The 20,976-nt window shown below is 60.9% G+C and overlaps 1 protein-coding gene across 2 annotated transcripts; it reads left to right on the forward strand.

Moving 5' to 3' along the window:
* Window positions 1-483: 483 nt before the first annotated feature.
* Window positions 484-20,737, forward strand: MYL10 (myosin light chain 10). Of its 2 annotated transcripts, XM_081299463.1 has the most exons (8): window positions 484-542; window positions 3,089-3,181; window positions 3,605-3,680; window positions 4,216-4,320; window positions 6,743-6,821; window positions 8,792-8,840; window positions 8,922-9,055; window positions 20,727-20,737. In XM_081299463.1, exons 1-7 carry the CDS (start codon window positions 540-542, stop codon window positions 9,018-9,020), a joined length of 504 nt encoding a protein of 167 aa, XP_081155589.1. In that variant the 5' UTR covers window positions 484-539; the 3' UTR covers window positions 9,021-9,055; window positions 20,727-20,737. The 2 variants fall into 2 exon arrangements, with proteins under 2 accessions (XP_081155589.1, XP_081155588.1); XM_081299462.1 differs by lacking the exon at window positions 20,727-20,737 and having other exon boundaries at window positions 8,922-9,125.
* The last annotated feature ends 239 nt before the right edge of the window (window positions 20,738-20,976 follow it).

The raw sequence follows: 20,976 nt of genomic DNA on the forward strand, positions 1-20,976 counted from the left end.
GGTTTTGGTACCTGTGGGGGTGCCTGGAACCCATCCCCAGAGGACACTAAAGGACCGCTGTTGTCATACTGGTTGGGGGGTCCCTGTGGGCCAGAGGATGTCACACTCTCCCCCGTCTCTACAAGAGGATGGGGCCTGCTGGAGGGAGGTGTCCCCTGTGGTTCCCTCCTGCCGCGGGGACCTCTCCCTGACCTTCCAGGGCCCTGGGCCAGGCCTTCCCAGCTGGTCGCAGGCCTCAACTCTCTGCATGTCCTTGTCCCTGGGCCCCTTCCTGAATCTTGGTCCCTTGGCACCGGAGGAAACACTTGGCCCCAGGCTGGCGGAGATCCCCCGGCTTAGGCGGTCTCTGGATCCCCAGCTTAGCTGACTCCCCGTGGCCCAGGGGAGATGCTTGGCAGGGAGGCTCCCATCCTGTCCCTGGTCACCTTCCAAACTGAGGTCTGGACCTGGCTGGGTGCCGGCTGCTGGGAGGAGCACTATTTAAAGAGCCATCCCCCGGCTGCCCCCAGCCTGGTGCAGCCGCAAGGAGACTCCAGACCATGGTAGGACAGGCGGCTTCGCCTCCCGCTGGACCACGTCCCTGCGTCCGGCTCTCCCCAGGGAGCTCAGCTGGGGCCTTTAGGGCTGACCTTTAGGATGCCTGACCCCATCCTTAATTCTGACTTCATTCCTCAACTCCATCTCCTTGACCTTGACTTTGCGATTCTAAGCTTTACCTTTAACTCACCCTGACCTTGACCTCACTCCTTTCACTGACATCCTTGACCTTGACCTGATGTGCCTGGTCTGACCTCGGTGCCTAGATTCGGTCCACCTTGAGGGGTGGCAGTTGGTCCATGTGGGTTCTGATTTGGGTCTCTGCTTTCCTAGGCGTGGTGGGGGCCGCAGAGGTGAAAGCAGGGGGGAGGAGGCGGAGCGGGGACTAGGGGCTGCCCAGTGGAGGCCACCACTCTGCCCCTTGCTGCGGGGACACAGCTCCTGTTGGGGTCTGGGGTGGGTATTGCAGACCGCGTGGCTGCCAGAGCGCGAGGTCCCCCGGTTCACTTTGGCTTTGCCCTTCAGGCCCCAGGGGCTCCCCTGCAGCTGCCCGCTGCAGGCCCTCTGTCTTGCTCTTGTGAACCTGGCTCTCACCCGCCTCGTTAGCCCCTCTCGTTAGACCTCGGGCTCAGCACCCTGTTCCCTCGGCCACCCTCTGTTGATCGCCTGTCTCCAGCTGCACTGGACGCTCTGGGGACAAGTCCAGGGCCTGGTTTGGCTCTAGGCCTGGGAGATCAGGCACAGGGCTTGCCTGGGGGTCAGCAGGTCAGCAGGGGGTCAGATAAATGCTCTGGTGCCCGAGGCCAGCATTCTGTTGGCTTTATCCATGGGGAAAAGCAAGGCTCAGAGAGGGTAGTGCGTTTCTGAACATCACAGAGCCTGTGAGCAGCGAGGCCTGAATTAAAACCCGGGCTGGAGTGACCCCCTTCTTCCCCAGGTGTCCCTCTCAGGGGACCCTTACTTCAGGGACCCGTAATAAAGGGGAAGTGACGAGATGGGTGGGCTGTTGTGGGCCCTGGCCTCATGTCCCCCCTCTGTAGCTGGTCAAGATCCCTTCCCCCCTTGCTGAGCTCTGGGCCACCTTAGGTCCTTGTGTGCAAGGCTGGACTGGACGGGGGTGGGGGTGGCACCCTGAGACGGAGGGCAGGTCTGAGAGAGAGAGGGCAGAGTACCTGCAGACGGAAGTGATCCTTTTTTATTAATCAGAGGGAAATGTCTGTGTAATTATGGGAGACGGGCTCTGGGAGAGCTTCTTTCTTTACGATGTCTGAAGGGATTTATAATATTACAGAGGTTTTACAGCATCCTGACGTCCCAGCCACCCTGCCAGCCCCCTTTCAAAGGATTAGTGGAGACAAAGCACCCAGTAAAAGCTAATTATAAGTCAGCCGGGTGCTGCTGCTCCTGCCTGGGCCCAGGAGCCGGAGGGAAGAGGGGGCGAGAGCGCTGTGGGGGCCGGGGAGACCACACAGGCACTGGGCGGGGGCAGGGGGCAGGGAAGCCTGCGGGGGGCACTGGACAGGCCCCCCCCCCCCGGCAGCCAGAGTGGTGCAGGCTGAGCTGGAGGGAGCCCGGACCTCCACCTTTCCCTCCATGAGGTCAAGGACAGTCTCTTTCAAGGACCAACTTGGGGACAGGCCGGGGGGGAAGTCCCCTGGGGCATCCTGGGGACATAGAGCTTTCACAAATGCTGAGTGGTGGGCCCACCGGTAGCAGGATCATCTGAAAGAAACCCTTGGAGGCAGGAAGGCCAGCCAGAGACCCAGGGCTGCGTCCACGTGGGTGGCCTGAGGTCCCCCGTGTGCCTAGGTGGGACCCGACTTATGGAGGCTATGGCCAAACATGGACTGATCCCGCTCTGAGCCACATCTGGGGTGGGCCCCAAGAGACCACCGATGGGACAGAATGGGTGTCACCCCTGAGGTCTTAGGTGGGCAGACAGCCACGGGGAGGGAAATGGCAGGACAGGGTGGTGTGCGCTCTGGAGGGCGTCAGGCCCAGAACAGAGCAGGGCCTGTTGGTCTGACCTCGTCTGACCTTGGGCGGGCAGGAGGGCTTCCTGGAGGAGGGGTCTTCCTGGGAGTCTGGGAAGGCTTCCGGGACACAGGGGAGGGGGCAGGGCAGTTCAGAGGGGGCTTGGGGAAGTGGGGGACCCAGGTGGGAGGGAGGAGATGCTTTGGAAGGTGGCAAGGGACAAATCCTGAGAACATATGGGAAGCTTTTAGCAGCTGGACAAGGCCAGATTCCAGCTGGAGCAGAGGGGACAGGGTCCCCGACACGGTGCAGACATAAGTGCCCTGTGCCACTGGGGTAGCCAGGTGGGGTGGGGGCAGGCAGGAGGCAGGTGCCTGGCCCTGCCGGAGGTGGCGGGGAGGGCTCTTCAGGCTTCCTGCTGGACTGGCCAACCCTCGGCTTCCCGGGAGCCAGGTCTATGTGCTGCGGGCACCAGGAGGCGGGAGTGTCCTCCAGGACTCAGTGCTCGGGAGATGAGGCTGGGCTGGGCTGACTCCCGAGGAAGGGGCAGCTGCAGGACCTCACCTGTTCCCGACAGGCACCCAGGAGGGCCCGGAAGAGGGTGGACGGCGGGGCCAGCTCCAACGTCTTCTCCATGTTCGACCAGTCCCAGATCCAGGAGTTCAAGGAGGTTGGTCGGCTGCCCCCGGGGACGAGGTCGGAAGGGCACAGGGTCCGGGGTGGCCGGGGGCTGCCCGAGTGTGTCCTCATTCTCCTGGGCCACCCTGGTGTGCCCCAGAGCTGGAGCCGGGGAGACGCTGCCCTCCTGAACCTCAGCTGCGCTGGCTGTGTGACTCGGCCGGGCCTTTCTCCTGAGCTGGGCTTCCCTCTCGGTACATGGGGGCGGCTGAGTGCCTCAGAGGAGGGGACAAGCACGGGCCACTGGGTGCTCCGATGGCTACGGCCCTTGGGCTCTGGGCGGCCAGGCCGGGCAGCTGAGGACCCAGGGGCCCTGGCCGAGGTTCCCGGCCGCTGTTGGCAGGAGCCCTGCTCCTGGCCGTGGTGACGGGCCAGGCTGGGCAGGCTGAGGGTGGCTCAGTGTGGTCTCTGCCAGGCCTTCACCATCATGGACCAGAATCGGGACGGCTTCATCGACAAGGAGGACCTGAGGGACACGTTCGCGGCCCTGGGTGGGTACCCCGCAGCCGGGCGCCTGGCCTGGGGTGGAGCCGAGCCCGGGCCACCAGGCAACCTGGTGTGGCGAGGGGGAGCTGGGGTTGGGGTGCTGCTGGGAAGGTCGGGCACGACTGGGGAGCACGGGGACCTGGGGCCGGGAAGGCCACTACGAGGGTGGAACAGCCTGTGTGAAGGGCGGGGGCAGGAGGGGTCCAGACAGCAGGGGGAGAAGTGGGGACAACTGCCAGGGAGGGGTTAGGCACTGATGGGGGCGGGGCTTAGGGGACACAGCCAGGCCACTCTGGATGCACCTTGAGCCTTGGCCACCTGAGCATCCACCTGAGCCCAGAGGCCAGGGCCCCGTGCAGCTCCCGAGGTCCGTTCCTTATCTGCAGATGGAGGCCCAGGAGACCGAGGGCTGAATGTCCCCACAGCAGGTCGGGCTTTAGGGACGGCAGAGCTGGGACACCTGAGGGACCCTCCCTGGCTGGCTGCGCAGGCCCCCAGCGCCCCGCCCTGCGCCCTGACCCCCCCTTTGCCCTCCCCCAGGCCGCATCAACGTCAAGAACGAGGAGCTGGAGGCCATGGTGAAGGAGGCCCCCGGGCCCATCAACTTCACCGTCTTCCTCACCATGTTCGGGGAGAAGCTCAAGGGTGAGCGGGGGGCCACCGGACGGGCAGGTTAGCCAGCCGCGGGGGGCCCTGACACCTGGTCACTGCGGCTGGGAACACAGGGCCCCAGGCACCAGCCCCTGGTGCACGCACCCTGCCCCAGGCCCCCTCTGGCCTGCACGGTGGAGGTCACTGTCACAGTCCTACCTCGCGTGGCCTTGGCCCCCCATGAGGATAGCCCCATCTCCACTCCCAGCTCCTCCCTCCCCCTGCCCGCTCTGCCCCATCGTCCCCAGCTGATGGGGCTGGTGCCCAGGCAGAGAGACCTTGTCGGGGACGGGTTTCCAAAAATGACCGCCACTCCCTCCAGGTCTGGCTACTCACCTGGGCTTGTCCTGAAGCCACCGCAGCCCCCCCAGGAACAGGATCAGGGGACTCCCTTCCACAAATGATGAGTCAGAGGAGGCTCAGAGAGGTTGTGACACCTGACCAGGTGCCTCAGCAAGAAAGTGGCCAGGAGGGGACCCACCTGGGACCCTGGCTGTGATCGGGGCTCCCCTGAGACACGGCACCAGCTTGTGGCAGAGGCTGGTGGCTGTCCCCAGCCTTTTTCTCTCCTGGCTCCGGGGTCCCTATAATGACATCCCCAAGCATGACGGTCTGTGGCCGGCCTCGTCAGGCTCCGGCTGCCCTGGAGGTGGGTGCTGTTGCTGGAAGAGCGCAGAAACCCAAGGGGACCAAGCTGGGGGACACACGGGAGACCCAGCTGCTGGCTCTACCCTGAGCAGGGAGGCGGCCTCAATCTTTGATCCCAAGGAATGTGACCGAGAGATACTTGTTAATGCCTGGTGGGAAGCCGAGGCAAGTGGCCTTGGGTGACCAGGGTGGACGGTTCAGGGGCCTGGACAGTAGGCGAGGCAGGGTACACCCTGCCTGGGCGTGGGGCCTGCGTCAGGTGCGGTTCCCTGAGGCCCTCCGTCACCAGGGGGAGGAGAGGCACCCTCCGTCCCCGATGGCTGGCCTGTTCTGCAGATGGAGAGACCGAGACTGTGGCTCTGGCTGGGCTGTGGCTGGGCTGGCCATGTGACCAGGCCTGGTGGGACCGCAGGGCCGCAGCTTTTCCTCATCTGTGCAGGGACACTGTCCTGTCATGCGAACTTGGCCAGGACTGCGTGAGAGGCCTGCGTGAGAGGCCTGTGTGAGAGGCCAGCAGCCTGAAGGGCGGGGGGAGGGGCGGGTAGCCACCCCTTTCCCACTAATTGGGACAGGAGAATTTGTCACGAGGTTCCCACCAACAAGGATGAGAAGCAGTCCCTCCGCAGCCAGTTTTATGAGTTTGTAGGCCCCAGCGCGGAGGCCTGCTCCAGGGAGGAGGCCAGGGTGAACTGGAGGCCAGCAGCTGGGCCTGGACTAACAGAGTCCAGCTTACCATCCTCACTCAGGAGGAGGCCGGGGCCGGCCACAGACCCGCCCAGCCCAGGCCTCTTTAAAGACCGCTTTCAGCTGACTCATCTGGGAGACCAAGACGGCCCAGCAGAGGCCACCCCAGCCCAGCCCCCAGCCCGGCCTTTGACCTCTGCACCCCCTCCAGGTTGGCCACCGCTGTCCTGCTACCTGACCAACCTGAGGGCCCTGGCCCTGCTCCGGCAGGATCTCCTCTGGGCACTCCCGGCCAGCAGGCCAGCTCATCCAGGCTCCGTCCCTGGGGCCAGCTTACCTTGACCTGCAGGGGAGACAGAGTCTGCCCCAGTCTCCTGGGGGGGCAGGTGGCGGGAGGAGGAGGGCACTCCAGAGGTCCCCAGGGGTACGTCACACCTGCCTTCTCTTAGGGAGCCTCAGGCAGGCGGTGGACTCTCTGGGCCTCAGTTTCCCCAGTGGTATAACGAGGGCCGCTGAAGCCCGTGGTGGGTACCAGAATCTATCTTCTAACGACAGCTTTCCCCAAAGCCACGCCAGTGATAAAAACCAAAACCGCTCTGGCCACGCCGCCACCATGCCTGGTGGGTCAACCCTGCAGACCCTCCAAGGCCACTGTCCAAGCCCCGAGTACAGAGCTCTTCTTCCTCCACCGCCTCTGGGCACAGCTTGGGTAATGCGTGGGCCCCAGAGCTGCCACCACTCAGATCTCAGTGATCGTGCAAGAGCAGTTTCAAGATATTGGGCAAGTCCCGGAACCTCTCTGAGCCTCAGTTTCTTCATCTATAAAATAGAGCCAGGAGAGTTAAGCACACAGCTAATACCCAGGGTGTCCGTGTACAGTTGTGCAGGTTGTGCATGACCTCACCTACCCACAGTGCTGCTGTCTATTATCCCTCTCACTTTCCTGCTCTTGCTTCGAGCGGCTTGGCCCTCCCTGTGGAGCAGAAGTTGGGAGCCACAGGAGGGGCCCCCACCTCCCACCTCTGCCCACCTGGCACCTGTCTCTCCACCTTACGGCTTTCCCTGCCCCATGTGCTGCTGCTAGGCACGGACCCAGAGGAGACCATTCTCCATGCCTTCAAGGTGTTCGACACCGAAGGGAAGGGATTCGTCAAGGCTGACCTGTGAGTGCGCTGGGGTGGGTCCCGGGGGGAGGCAGCCCCTTCCCTCTCCCACCCAGAGCCCAGCCCAGCAGGGGCAGCACCCTGTCAGGAGGCCACTGCCCAGCCCAGCCCCTCCTGGGCCCCTGCCCCTCTCTGGGCCCCAGCGTCCCCCTCTGCAGGCTTGTGGGATTGGAAAGGAGTTGTGTGGGGTCACTTGGGGGTCTTCCCAGTCCTGGGGAAGGAGGCAGAGGGGTTCTTGAAGGAGACTCCAGGTGGCCTGGCTGGGATGGTGGATACTGAGCATGGGGTGGGGGGTGCAGCACCTGGGTGGGGGCTCACTACCCAGCCGGGACCCCGGTCTGCTCTGGGAGCATGGGAGTCCTGAGACCCCCTCCCTGTGGGTGCAGGGGGCAGAGCCCCAGGCAGGGAAGTGGCAGCCTACCCAGACCCTGGGGCTGTGTCAACTCTGATCTGTGCCCAGGAGGTTACTTCTGAGCCTGGCTGGGCCTGGGTTGGTGGCCCTGGGCAGGTGAGATTCCTCCCCCCCCCACCGCCCCCATATGCTCAGGCCACCTGACCATGACCATGTGCTTCTGGTTGGGGGTGGTTTTACGGAGTGCTCACCCTGGGGTGGAGGGGAGGCCGGTTGGTCCCATCTCACACGATCTCACCCAAGAGTGTGAGTCAGAGTCCTGTGGGCGTCCGTGTCCCCCATTTTCCATTCCCTCCGAGGGCCTGAGGCTCCCACCTCCATCTTGGGGCCAGGGGAGGCACCTGGGGCCCCCACCCAGCCTGGCCTGGACCAGCCCTCTACTCTCTCCCACCCACTGAGGACAGGGCTGGGAGGAACCCATCAGGGACCCAGTTTGGGAATGGAAGGTGCCTCCCCAGGCCACGGGACCTGGAGGAGGTGGCTGCTGGCCAGCAGGCCACAGAGGAGGCTCTGGTTGAAACAGCGTCTGTGACGAGTCCCCAGCTCAGGGAGTCGGAAACTGTGACTGTCCCAGAAACATAAATAATGGAAAATGTGCGTTGGCACCGAGCGGGGCCTGCCTTGCAGGCACCAGGGGACACTCTGGGAGCACGGGGCCTGGCTCAGCCCTCTGATCGTCCTGTCCGTCCACCAGCCCGTCCCCCCATCCCGGCAAGGTCCCCCAGTGCCAGGGGATCCGTCCCTTTGTGTGCAGGCCCCAGGTCCCACCACGGGCTGCTCCTCTGTCCCCAGAAGCTGCTCTCCTGACGGCCAGGGATGGTCTCCACTGTCTCGCTGTGGGATGTAGGGCAAGCCATAGCCCCCCAGCCTCAGCGTCCCCCCTAGTGAAAGGGGGATCCAGTCCCCGTTTCCCAGGTCCCAGAGGGGCCGGGTGTGGGCAGGCTGTCCTGTGTCTAGGACAGCATCTTAGTGTCTGTGAAATGCTATGCAGATGTCAGCAAAAGTCACCATCTAGACACAGAAGTCTACAGATGCCCGGGTCCTGGGCATCTTCCCTCAATGACCTTCTTTTTGGTACCAAGGATTGAACCCAGGGGCACTGAACCCCTGAGCCCCATCCCCAGCCCTTTTAAAATATTTTATTTAGAGACAGGGTCTCGCTCAGTTGCTTAGGGCCTCACTTTTGCTGAGGCTGGCTTTGAATTCGAAATCCTCCTGTCTCAGCCTCCCCAGCTGCTGGGATGACAGGCGTGAGCCACCATGCCCAGCTTCAATGACATTAGTAGGTTATCAACACACCCTGGGAATCAGAGTGGCCCCAAGGTCATGATGGGGTCTCAAGGTCATCCATCTAGTCCCCACCTGCTACTGGGTGGGGAGAGCCTGGGTGACAGAGGAGGCAGCCGGGGCTCAGAGAGCTGTCTGAGGGCTGGGAGCGCCAGCCCCAGGTTGGTGTCCTCTGGGGTCAGGACTCCCCGGTCCCCATCACCCCTGGGGTCTGCATGCCCACCTGGGGCAGCCCTTCCCCTCGACATGACGGGCGTCTCTCCATGAGCAGCATCAAAGAGAAGCTCATGACCCAGGCTGACCGGTTCAGCGAGGAGGAGGTAGGTGTGGGCTTTGGGGCACCCGGGTCCCCTGGCCTCGGGGCAGCGCTGCCCCAGGCTGACCGCCGGCTGCCTCCCCAGGTCAAGCAGATGTTCGCGGCTTTCCCGCCCGACGTGTGCGGCAACCTGGACTACAGGAACCTGTGCTACATCATCACGCACGGCGAGGAGAAGGACTAGCGGACGGGTCCCCACTGAGCCGGCAAAGGGGGGGGGGGGCGTTCCCAGGGAAGGACCCCTGTCCCACGGTCCCGCCCAGGCAGAATAAATGCCGCTGAGGCCTGAGCCTGCGTGACGGGTGGTCACTGGGGAGAACTTTCCCCTCAGGTTGGTTTTTCCCAACTCTTTGGTCCCTGACTTTGCTGGGCTGTCCCTCGTGGCTGGTTTAGCGCTGATAGACAGCTCGAATGCTCCCCTGCTGGGCCCCGGGACAGGGCCTTCGTCTGTGTGGCTCTAACTGAGCACCTAGTGCGTGGCAGGACCTCTGCCAGTCCCTGGAACATGAAGGGGAGCCAGATGTATCCGTGGGCAGGAGGATCACCCTGACTGCGGTGAGGGAGATGGTTACAGGGGACAGAAAGGGGGGCAGAAAAACCATGGGAAGGGGGAAGGAGCAGGTAGGAGGTGGTCATGGCAGAGTGGGAGAGGAGGCAAGGAGAGCCCAGGGGTGTTGAGAGGGAAGGAGAAGACTTCTTGAACAGGACACTCAGAACGCAGGACACAAAGGACACAGAATAAGGCCAGGTGCCGTGGCGCAACCTGTAACTCCAGCAGCTCCGGAGGCTGAGGCAGGAGGATCTCAGCAACTCAGAGAGGCCCTAAGCAACTCAGTGAGACCCTGTCTCTAAATAAAATACAAAGGAAACCAGGTGGGTTTGGGGTTGTGGTCCAGTGGTTAAGCACCCCGGGTTCAATCCCTGGTACCAAAAACAACAATCAAAAACTGCAACACGGTCTGGGTCCAGCTCAGTGGCTAAAATAAAGAGATGGGCAATCTCAAGTGTTGGTGAGGAAGGTGACTAACGAGTCAGCCACTTGGGGAGCTAGGTCTGGGTCAGACAGCGACTATTCATGTTAAAGATGTGCAGATCCCAATCCAGCTCTCCCACTCTTGGGTTTGTGACACCTATCACATGTCCATCAAAGGACGTGGTGGGGACTTGCAGAGTTACAATAGACCCCAAGGGGAAACCACACAAGCACCCCTCAGGGCAGCCCTGATGCAAAGGCCACAGCACATCTGTACATGGGAACCGAGCCCAGCAAGACAAGGAAGCTTCAGAGACACACAGTGACTTGGTGATACCGTTTGTGTCATCTTGGGGGGAGAAGGAAGTCTCTGAATCTAAAGCCAAGTCTGTTTATTGAGATACAGCTCACACACTGTCACACCGACCGTTCTAGAGTGGCTTCAGGTATAATCACGAGGGTGTCCATATCCACAGCATTTCGTCACCCCACCAAGAAGCCCACTAGCAGTTGCTCCCATTCTTCTGGCACCCAGTGCCTGGAAACCCGGATGTGAACCTATGGGAAAGACCATCAGGCTGAACCTTAAGAGGGGTGCGCGGCAGGTGCCTTACTACACGTGTGCTGGGTCCCAGGACGCTCGAGGGCCTTTTCTGAGGAGGGTGGAGGACCCCTGGGTTTGAGGGGTGCGGGAGGAGTCATGGCTCTGGTGATCCACAGAGAGAGCCCGGAGGAGAACTGGCTGTGGGGAGAGAGGTTGAACCGGGTTGGCGACCCACTCAGCAGGCAGCTGGGAAACCCAGGAGGTGGACGAATGTCACGTCTACAGCTCTGAACCCGCAGCAGAGTCAGGGCCTGGGCGAGCCTGTGCTGTCCCGGCTGGGAGACCAGAGGATGGGCACGGTCAGGATGAGAGGGGAGCCGGGCGCAGTGGAGCACACCTGTAATCCCAGCAGCTCGGGAGGCTGAGGCAGGATGATGGTGAGTTCAAGTTCAGCCTCAGCATCTTAGCCAGGCCCTAAGCAGCTCAGCGAGACCCTGTCTCTAAATAAAACATAAAAGGGGCTGGGGCTGGGGCTCCGTGGTTAAGTGCCCCGAAGTTCAGTCCCTGGTACAAAAAACAACCACAACAAGAAGGCTGAGGGGGGGCACACAGGCCCGTGGCCTTGGCAGGGCCGCCCTGGTCCTCGGCCTGCGTGGGCTGTTCTTATCTCCTCTGCGGGAGCTCGAGGAGGAAACTGAGGCCCGGGGGTTGCCCAGGGTCCGTGGTGGAGCTGGGCATGGGGCCCGTGCTGGCTCTCCACGCAGGACGCACCAGGAGCCACACGTCACAGAGAGAGCAGGCACCTTGCTCCCCAGCCCCTGGGTCCCAGGGACATGGCTCTGTCCCCCTCCTCCTGAGCTAAAACTTTGTCCTTCCTAGAAGCCGTGGCCCAGCCCTGTCTCTGCCACGGACAAGCTGCCAGACCTGTTGGGGGCCCACGGAACCACCTGAGCCAAGCCTGGAGGGAGGGGTCACCCGGGCCACCAGCGCCTACCGGAAGCTCGACTCCCAACAGCCCCGAGGCCTGCCAACCCCAAGAGCCTGTCCCCAGGGCCACAGCAGCTGGGGAGGCCAGGGGACTCCAGGAGGCTCCGCGAGGCTCCCACCTTCCACAGTCCACTCACTTCATCTGTCCCCAGCCAGAGTTGATCCAGGATACCACTGCCACCTCCTGTCTTCAAGGCCTCTGTGCAGGCTGCAGGGCAGGGTGGGCCCCAGGGCCCCAAGTGGCCCAGGCCAGGTGTGGGGCTGCTGGAGATGCATCGCGCTGCCTGCAGGTGGCCTCCTTCCCAAGAGAGGGTTCCCTGGTGGCCGTGGCTGCCCCTGACCCGGGTCCTCACCACAGCCTTCTGCCGCCACGACTCCGTCCGTGTCCCCAGCAATGCCTGGGCTGGCTTTGCCTGGCCCCGATGGGTCCCCTGGGTCCTGCTCTAGGCCGGGCTTCTGGGGCACTGAAGGGGCCTGGCCTCCCAGGGCTGGGGTTGGGGGAGACTCCTGAGACAGACAGTCAGACAGACAACTGCAATCCCAAGGGGGAGAGGCCAGGATGGGGGATGAGGAGGAGGTTGGAGACAGTGTCCTGGGGTGTGTGTTAGTGGACACAGCGTCTGTCCTGAGTCAGAACTGGAATCACCTTTCTAAAGGTACGAGGGCCCCTGGCTGGCCTCCTTGACCAAACCCACAGTCCCCTGGGCTCTGGGCTCCCACTGCAGAGTTTCACTTGCTTGCCTGAAAGTCCCATTTCTTCCTGCCCCAAGGCCTTTGCTCATGCTCTTCCCTATGTCTGGATCCCTGCCCTGCCCAGCACCAATTGCCTCCTAGTCCACTCTGGCCTCAGCTAAGTGGCACATACTCATTCTCCGAGTGTTTTCAGGGCATCAGCTACTTTTGTCAAGGAGCTGTTAAAATAGTGTCTGTCTCCAGCCAGCCTGGTGGCCCACTCCTGCACTTGGGAGGCCGAGGCAGGAGGATCAGAAGTTCAAGGCCAGCCTCAGCAAGATTAGTGAGACCCTGTCTTAAAATAAAAAAAGGGACTGGGGATGTCAATACCCAATACCCCAAACAGGCTGTGTCTCCCCACAGTGCCATAGGATCCTAGGGTGGAGACAGGGTGGAGTGTGCCCGCTGCGGTGCCCCCAGCACCCCACACAGGGCCTGGAACATTGTAGACTCTTAGAAAACCCTTGATAAAAACCAGGAGGCCCAGAGAGCCGAGCTGACTGGCGTGAGTCATCTGGAGGCCACTCGGCGGCTCTGGGCCCCTACCAGGACACTGAGGCCCAGAGGCCAAGGCTGGAACTTAGCTGACCCTCCCTGGGTCCCCACGGGACCTGCTCTGAGTGTCTAGGCCTCTGTCTCCCCTTGAGCAGGCGGAATCCTGTGGCCCTTGGGGTCTCAGACCCCCAGTTCCCAGGAGGGGTCCTTCTTGGGCCGCCTGGTGGCTGTGCTGCCTGGCAGGAGACCTGACTCCTGAGCTGGCCACACTGGCTCTCCTAACATTCTTGGTGGCCCCGAGCAGGCCTGGTGGGGAGATGAGGGGCAGCAAGCCGGGCAGGGCGTGGCAGGCCTTGGCTGCCCAGGGAGCTGGAGAGGGCTGGCCCTGCCCTGGCCCTGCCCTGGCCCTGGCTCCCGGAGCCAGCTGCATCTCATTGCAGATAACGAGCCCAGCGAGACGCCTGTGTCCCAGCATCTCATTTTCCACTTGGGATCCATCATCTAGGGCCGTCGGACAGTGGCCCCTGTGTAAATCATGAGGGGGTCTCTGTGAAGAGAAATAGCAAATTCCTTCCACCCATGTGGCTGCTAAATTGACTTCCCTCCTGGCGCTTGCTCAAGAATGGCCGAGCCTTTGAAGGGCCTTCCAGGACGGACCCCAGGGGCTTGGAGCCGGCTGGGCGGGGAGTCTCCCTGGGAGCCGCGTTGACCGCAGGAGGGCGGGGCTCCTCAGGGACAGTGCGGCAGGGCCAGGCCCTGCCTGACACTGAAGTCCACGTCCCTGGTCTCACAGCACACCCCTGGGGGAGGCTGCACCTTTTCACAGCCCTGGGGGGGGGGGTGGAGCTGGGGGACATGGGGGATCTTATCCCTGACATCAGAACTCAGAGCGATGAGACGTCCCCATGGAATTTCAGGCCCCAGGGGTGGCGGAGGCATGTGGAGAGGTTCTGAGGGGACACGGGCAGCCACAGAGGGAATGTTATCCATGCCTGCTGCCGGGAGCCCTGGGCTGGCCAAGGACGGGGCTGGGCTGGACCTCCGGGGCCCTAAGGGTCTGCCTCTCTCCCACTGGGCCCTGGGGTCTCCGTGGATGAAGGTGGGGAGAAGCCCTGTGGGGGCCTGGAGTCAGCAATTCCAGGAGGGTGACCCTGGGCAAGTCACTGACCTCGCTGAGACTCAGTGTCTCCATCTGGAAAGTAGAGGCCACGCTAGTGCTGACCTCCCTGGGTGAACCCTCCTTTCCAGCAGGCCGGGCGTGGGGGACCCCTTCCGGCCCACGGAGCTCCAGGGGAAGGTGACACCATGGCTGACAATGACATCAGGATGCACAAGGGACTCAAGGTGGTAGAGAGGTGGACAGATTGGAGGTGGACCAAAGGGCAGGGGCAGGACCAGGACTGCGTAGGACAGGCTGAGAGTCCCCCCAACTCCACTAGAGTGACATGATTTGAAAAGTGACTTACTGATCCAGATGACAGGGGCAAGGCCAGAAGAAAATGAGGAACGGGGCAGCACCGTCCAGCCTGGAGGGCTTCCTGGAGGAGGCACAGCTGAGTGGGTAGGAGAAACTCAGGGGAAGGTGCAGGAGGGGGGGTCTCCTTCCAGGAAGGCTCACTGAGGAGAGGGAGGGCTCCTTTGGGGACTGGAGGGCCTGGGGGGTCCTATCCCCCCTAACAGTCAGAGAGAGGCCTGGGTGGACGTCCTTCCTGGGGCAGTCCGCCAGCCAGAACTGACCATCCTGCTCTGTTTTCAGGGTATTTTTCTGGTTCCCTTCTATTTATGGCCGTAAGGCTAGCTTTTCGTTATTGGAAGTGAGTTTTATTTATTTTTTTAATACATAAAATCTTTCTTTAAAATAAATGTATGTGCCCAAGTCGATTTCAGGAAAAGATGAACATAAACGACATTTAGACAAAAATCACTAAGTAGGGACCACGATCACTGAGGTTTAGAAGAACTGACTTCTAGGGAAGAGGCCAGGAGAGGCCGTCCTGCAGATGAAGGCTGTAGAACTCTCCAGAACGCGGATTCCAGACTTCGGCGCGTTTTCCACGTGGAGTCAATTTTCTTGAACTCAGATCTCCTTGCACAAGCAGCTTCATCCTGGGTCCCACAAAGGCGGGTGGGGCCAGGGGAGTGTGGCTGCCTGCTGACAGACAGACAGACGGGCTCCCAGACATAGGTACATTGGTGGCCCTGCACAAATAGAAGCTCAGAGTTGGTCTTTCTGAAGCCAAGCTCCCGGGGACCTCAGGAGCCTGCTCTGCGCAGCTTTGCACAAGGCGCGTAGACTGAGGGTGGCCCTTGCCCACGCCCACTACATGGCCACGCCCACCACCAGGGCCACGCCCACTCCCACCTCCCTCCTGGCCTGCGGCTCCTGCAGGGTGTGGCTCAGGGCTCTATCTCTTGCTCACCCCATTCCGGGCGGGGCCCTTTGACTCTTCCTTGGTTGAGTTGAGGCCCAGGTTGCACTTGACCTATGCAGAAGCCGCTGCCAGCCTCTCCCCTTGGGGTCAGCAGGCAGGGCTAACCTGAGGCCACCCAGCACCGGGATGCGGTAGCCAGAGGAGCTCATGGCATCTGAGGGGACATTAGTGGAGCTGTCTCAGTGAGGATAAGTAACAGCATGGCCCTCTCAGCCCATCAGGGCTGGGTCCCACTTTCGGGGAGACAAAGACAGACAAGCACAGGGCAGAGGGGTCAGGTGGTGTGGGGGGAGGCTGGGGACTGCGCCTGTGGGCAGGGCAGGGATTCCCTGTGTCCTTCCCTGTTCCTCAGAGGAGAGGGAGCCTGGCTCGGGGGCCCCAGAGGGCAGGGTTGGGCACTGTCTGGGAGCCGTGAGGCCCAAGGACCCAGGGCTGGGACTGTCTGAGGACCAGGACAGGCTCTCTGCCAGCGAAGCCACTGAGGGACAAGTGCCCATTAGGGAGGGAACTTCCTGTGACTGGAGGTATGTGAGCCAGGGCTGGTGGCTGCAGGCAGGAACGGGCTGGGCGTTCCTCAGGTCAGCACGCCCCCAGCCCATCGCCTGGCCCAGCCGGAGTCAGAGCCCACCCAGCCTGGACCACTCAGTGCCCAGTGAACAGGGGAGTAAACCGAGGCCCAGGGTGGAGCTCCCCATCCTGACTGCAGACCCTCATGGCCTGGTTGTCCCCTTCATCTGATCTTGTCACTCCTGCACCCCTGCACATGCTCAGAAATGACCTGTCCAAGACCTGTGATTGGGGCTCTGGAGCTACTGTGTGCCTTGGGGGTGGGGACCAACCTGTCCACATGGGCCTCTTGGGTGGTGACCAGGGCCTATAAGGGGGGGGTTCCGGTCATCTGGGGACTCAGGGCTCCTTGCATCAGGCAGAAGGTATCCCAGAGAGGGGTCGTGCTGGGCTGAGCAGGTTCAGCCTATGGGTGCCCCAGACCTCTCTGCTGCAGGCGGGCTCCGGGTAAGAGTGTCTGTCTGGAGGGCGTGGGCCTGGCTGGGAGGGAGAGGTGGCCTGGAGCCACCCTAATCGGGGACTTAGTTTTAAAACTGGTAGTTTCAGCTTCTTGGATTGTCCAGCCACCGTGGGCGGGAGGAGGGCACACCCAGAACCCAGCCAGTTCCAGGGTGTGACTGTACCTCTTAGGACTAGGGCCTGGGAAATCTGGGGAGGGGCAGGGTTGGGGATCTCAGTGGTGGCATTTGGGGTAAGAAAACCCCAGTCCTGGTCCTTAGGCTTTGTGACCTCTAGGCCAGTGATTGGACCTTTCTAGACCCTCATATTCCTCATCAGAGAGACGTGGTGAGGCTATTCGCCTCCTGGGGAACCCCAGCCTGTGCCTGGCCTGTTGGTCAGGGCAGCCCTGTGGCCCCACAGCTCCATCTACTGGCAGCCAGGCAGCCTCGCGGCTCGGGCTTCTCCAGCCTGTATCCTGGGAATGGACCACGTTGGCAGGAACCCTGGGGCCTGACTTGGAGGAAAACAGCCACAAGGGACAGGTCTGTTGGCACCTAGTTAAAATTTGTCCGCCTAGGGTTCCTCTTCTCCTAGGCCTCAAGGGCCCAGTGCCATAGCCAGAGCCAAACACCATTCAGGAACCCGGACAGCCCCCTGGCTGATGTAGGGGATGGGAGATGTCCCTCTATGGCTCCACCTGTGTCTGCTGGGCATGGCCTGAACACCCTGTCCCCTCTGCCATCCCCAGCTTCCTGGACTGCACAAGGCGCCCCATTGCACCTCCAGCTGATTCTGTCCAGTGCCCCTGACCTCTCTCTTCCTCTCCCCTGTTGGTCCATCAGTGCTGACTGCCCAGCTTCCTGGCTGCTGTGGTGGGCACCCAAGGACCAAGGATGCAGTACAAGGTGCAGAATCTCAGGACAGTCCCAGGGGGCAGCCTGGCCTCCACATGCCCCGGCCCAGCCTGCTCCTGCCCCATGGGCCTCCTGCTTAATGGAGACCCGCCCAGAGATACCCTCTTCAGTTCTGTAACGGACAGGGTCTCCTCCTTCCTGCTCTGCCTCCAAGCTGTGCCAGTGCTCATGGGCGCACATGGGCCTCACCAAAGCCTGCAGGTACCATGGGGAGGGAAGTGGGTGCCCCAGAACGCGGTCGCCCAGTGTGGCCAACATTGGGATGGAATCTCAGATCAGGCTGGGCCCACATAACCCCTGGCTGGGGGTCGGAGACCTTCACTGGACAGATACCTCTGAGCGAGGGCCATGTCCAAGCAAAACTGCAAAAATGAGGGGTGAGCCTGCTGTCATCACTCTGAAGGTTGGGCCTGCCAACCCCTGGGAGGTGGATGGGGTCCCATTTCACAGATGAGGAAGCTTGAGACTTAGAGAGAAGAATGTCCTTGGACACTCAGGCAGGAATGGAACCAAAGTCAGGGATAAGGACTCTAGGCCTGGTGCTCTCCCCACTGCCTGACCCTAAAGCTCGGGTCCCCTGCTTGCTGGGGACTAGGCACCCAGGGCAGGATAGGAGAGGCTGGAGCTGGAGGGGGACTACCCCGTTTAGAGCACCTGTGTGCTGGCTGTGCTGGTCAACCTCTCTGAAACCTGCCTTCAGTCTCTGGTCCTGTGCTGTTGGGATGGGGTGGGTATTGGGTGCTGATATCCCCATTCTGCCTGAGGGCTGTGGCTGTGCAGGTCCATCTGCCCTCAGATCCTGCTCTCTGCTCCAAGGCTGCCCCCTGGCAGCCTTCCCACTGTCCAGGGACTTCCTGAAAGCATCTATCTCTCTCTCTCTCTCTATATATATATATATTTTTTTTTTTTTTTTTCAAAATATCCTGGGGTCCCTCCCTTGCTTAGGTGATGCGGGCTCTGGGAGTCGGGCAGCTCACTCTCAGCCTCTGCTCCTGAGAAGCCCGAGTCTAAGAAGCCCTGGATGGACTCAAGATAGCCCACGGCACTGGCCACGCAGAGTCCTGGGGACAGAGGAGCGAGAAGTCCTTGCCGCTGGGACAGGAGGAAGCCTCACTAGACGTTGATGAGCAAGGCCTGTGGGAGCCGAGGAACACCAGGACAGCCTGTCACTGTTGTCATCATCGTTGTCAAAGTCTTCGTCACTGTCATTGTCAACTGAGTCTAATCAGGAGCAGGACCTAAGCTGAGAGAGGCCGTCAGGGTGGGGCGCAGGACTGGAGGGCTCCAGCCAGAGCAGAGCGTCTTCCTGAAGTGCGCCCCCCCCCCAGGGCTTGGGGAGATGGGGGCTTTGATTTCCCAGCAGGGAGTGCGTGGGAGGCCTGAGCTGCTGTCCACAGAGGCCACTGCGTGAGGCCAGGGAGCGCCTTGCCTGGGACTCCCGCCTGTGACAGCTTGGAAAAGCCCAGGGCTGCCATCTGGTCCCCCCAGGGCGGAGCCAAGGAGGACACCAGGAGGGCAGAGGGCGGCGACTCCCTTGGTTATCTGGGTTCCATTTCCCCTGGGTCAGGCCTGGCTCCAGGCTGTGCCCTGAGCTCACCAGAAAGAGGCCTCCACTGAGCTGTAGGCCAAGAAGCTCTGGCAGGTTCCACCCAAGATGGAGCCAGCTGCTCCCCTGGCTGGTCCCTTCCCCAGGGCACTGGTAACCCTCAGGGGACAAAGCCCAGAAATGGGGGAGGCTGGAAGCAAAGTCCCCTCAGCTAGGCCCAGTGTGCAGGGCCGTGGGTCTGGGGTCACCTGTATGCTTGGCCAGAGCCACAGCCCTGCCCATCTGCCTGTGCACCATACTCCTACCCAGGCCCCCACCTGGCCCCCTTCTGGGTGCAAACCTTTGAACAGGAGTGGGGTGTCAGGCAGGCCCAGGGATCTGAGGGCCTGTGATTTGTGTCCCCAATCCTGGGCCATCAAAGGCTTCCCAGGCCCTCTGGCGGGCCCCTGGGGTTTCCACGAGGTGAGATCATGCACCTGGACGTGGGGCCCACCCTCCCAGGTCCCTGAATGGGCTTCTTGTTCTCTTCGGCCTGGCTGTCAGCGCCAGGCTGGTGAGCAAGAGGCCACTCTGTGGGCCGCTCCTGCCTGGCCAGAGGCCCTGCCAGGGGACAGGCGGGGGTGGCTGCAACTCAGAGTTGGCTGAACATGGCCACACGTTGGGGGGCCCTGGTCTCTCTGTAGCCCAGGTGCTGGCTGATGGAGTGTGGGGAGGGGCTGTCCAAGTCCATGTCCAAGTCCTGCACGGTGTGTCCCCCTCTGTGCCTGGGGGACTTGGGCTCCTCCATTTGGTAGCTGGCTTCTTTTGTCTCCCAGGGGACCCAGAGGTGCATAAAGGCTGTGAGGTCCCTTGAGGTGCATCCAGCCCAGGTAGCAGAAGGTCAAGTTCGTGGGTCTCAGCCATATGCCCGGGCAGGAGGGCCACACTGTGTGGGGGGCTGCAGAGAACAGGGAAGAGAGTAGACACTGCCTGTGGGGCTGTCACTGAGGACAGGTGGAGGGAGATGGGGACCAGAAGGCTGTGGCTGGTAGAGCCCCCCAGGAGGGAAAAGGCCTGCAGGTGGAGGGACAGCCCCCTCGCTGGTCCTCATTCTCTTTCTTGCAACCCTTTCTCCTCTTCTGTCACCCACCTCTCAAGTGCTTTCTTAGCATTCCTGCTATCACTTATCCAATTTTTGCAAACTGGCCATTTTATACTTTTTGAAACTTTTAAATAAATAAATGCATAAGCAAAAAAAAAGTCCACACTGTTTTTCTTTTTAATTTAGCAGACTAAGAATGTAAGTTCCCTGAGAATACATCATATCCTGATATGCAGGCTTTTAAGCTCAAAATGGTGCTGCCTATTTAATGTTCTACAGAAAGCGCTGGGAAACTTTTCCTGTAAGAGGACCACGGAGGGAATAGTTTGGGTTCTGTGGGCCATATGGTCTCTGTCGCCACCACTCGACTCCGCGGTTGTCATCGTGAGAGAGCCGCCGCGAACAAAGCATACGTGATCACGGCTATATTCCAACTCGACGTTATTTGTAGGTACTGTGATTCGAATTGCAAAAAAAAAAAAAAAATGTGTGAGCACAGGTCACAAAATAATATTCTTTTGATTTTTTTTTCCCTAGCCATGTCCAAATGTAAGATCACTCTTCCCTGGCAGGCTGTGCAAAATCAGCCATCAAGCGGTTGTCTGTACTGTTTCAATTCCTATTTTTGATAGTGCAGAATGATTGCTATTTTGAAAAATAGTAAATAGACACATAAAAATCTCATCAAGAGAGCAGGCCATGTTTGCACTTGCTGCATAACAGGCTGCTCCTAAACTTATAGCTGAAAGCAATAAGCGTCTTGCTAAATCTGGCCATTTGCAATTTACTTGGCTGGTTCTTGTTTCATGGAGTGCCGGCTGCAGCCACTGGGGGGTGCTACACTGGGCTGGCCCAGGGTGGCTCATTTCCATGACCTGGAGCTCATGTCGGATGTTGGGGGGACTTGGGGGAAGCAGAAGCTGCCAATCTTCTTGAAAGCCTGGACTAGAAGTGGCAGCTCCTCCCTTCTGTTGAGTTCTGGTGGTTAAAGTCGTGGGGACCACCTAGACTCAAGGTCTCTCCAAGGACGGACAAAGAGTTGTGGCTATCTTTAGTGGACCATACCATCGGTCACTGTCAACCCTGGGTGATGAAGGGACGTGCATGTCAGATGAGTGCTGGATGCTTGGATGTTTGTGGATGACGTGCATGAGACACAACCCGTGAGAGACCTGGGAAGCGTTCCCAGCAGGTTAGTGGCTGATATTTGAAGAACCTCTGCTGTCTCCCGTGTGGCCTAAAGCTCCTGGATCCACAGGGACGGAAACAGAGGCTTAGGGAGTTCCCTCTGGGATGCGCTAAGTCACAGTGTACATGGGGACACCCCTGATGAAGCCCAAGTGGCAGGGGGCGCCAAGGTCTGAGGGTCAGAGAAAGATAAGAAAAGAGGGGGTGGAGCAGATGAGGGGAGACCAAGGGACTTGTCCA

This window comes from Spermophilus citellus, assembly GCF_964194105.1.
Source record: "Spermophilus citellus genome assembly, chromosome: 6".
Taxonomy (NCBI): domain Eukaryota; kingdom Metazoa; phylum Chordata; class Mammalia; order Rodentia; family Sciuridae; genus Spermophilus; species Spermophilus citellus.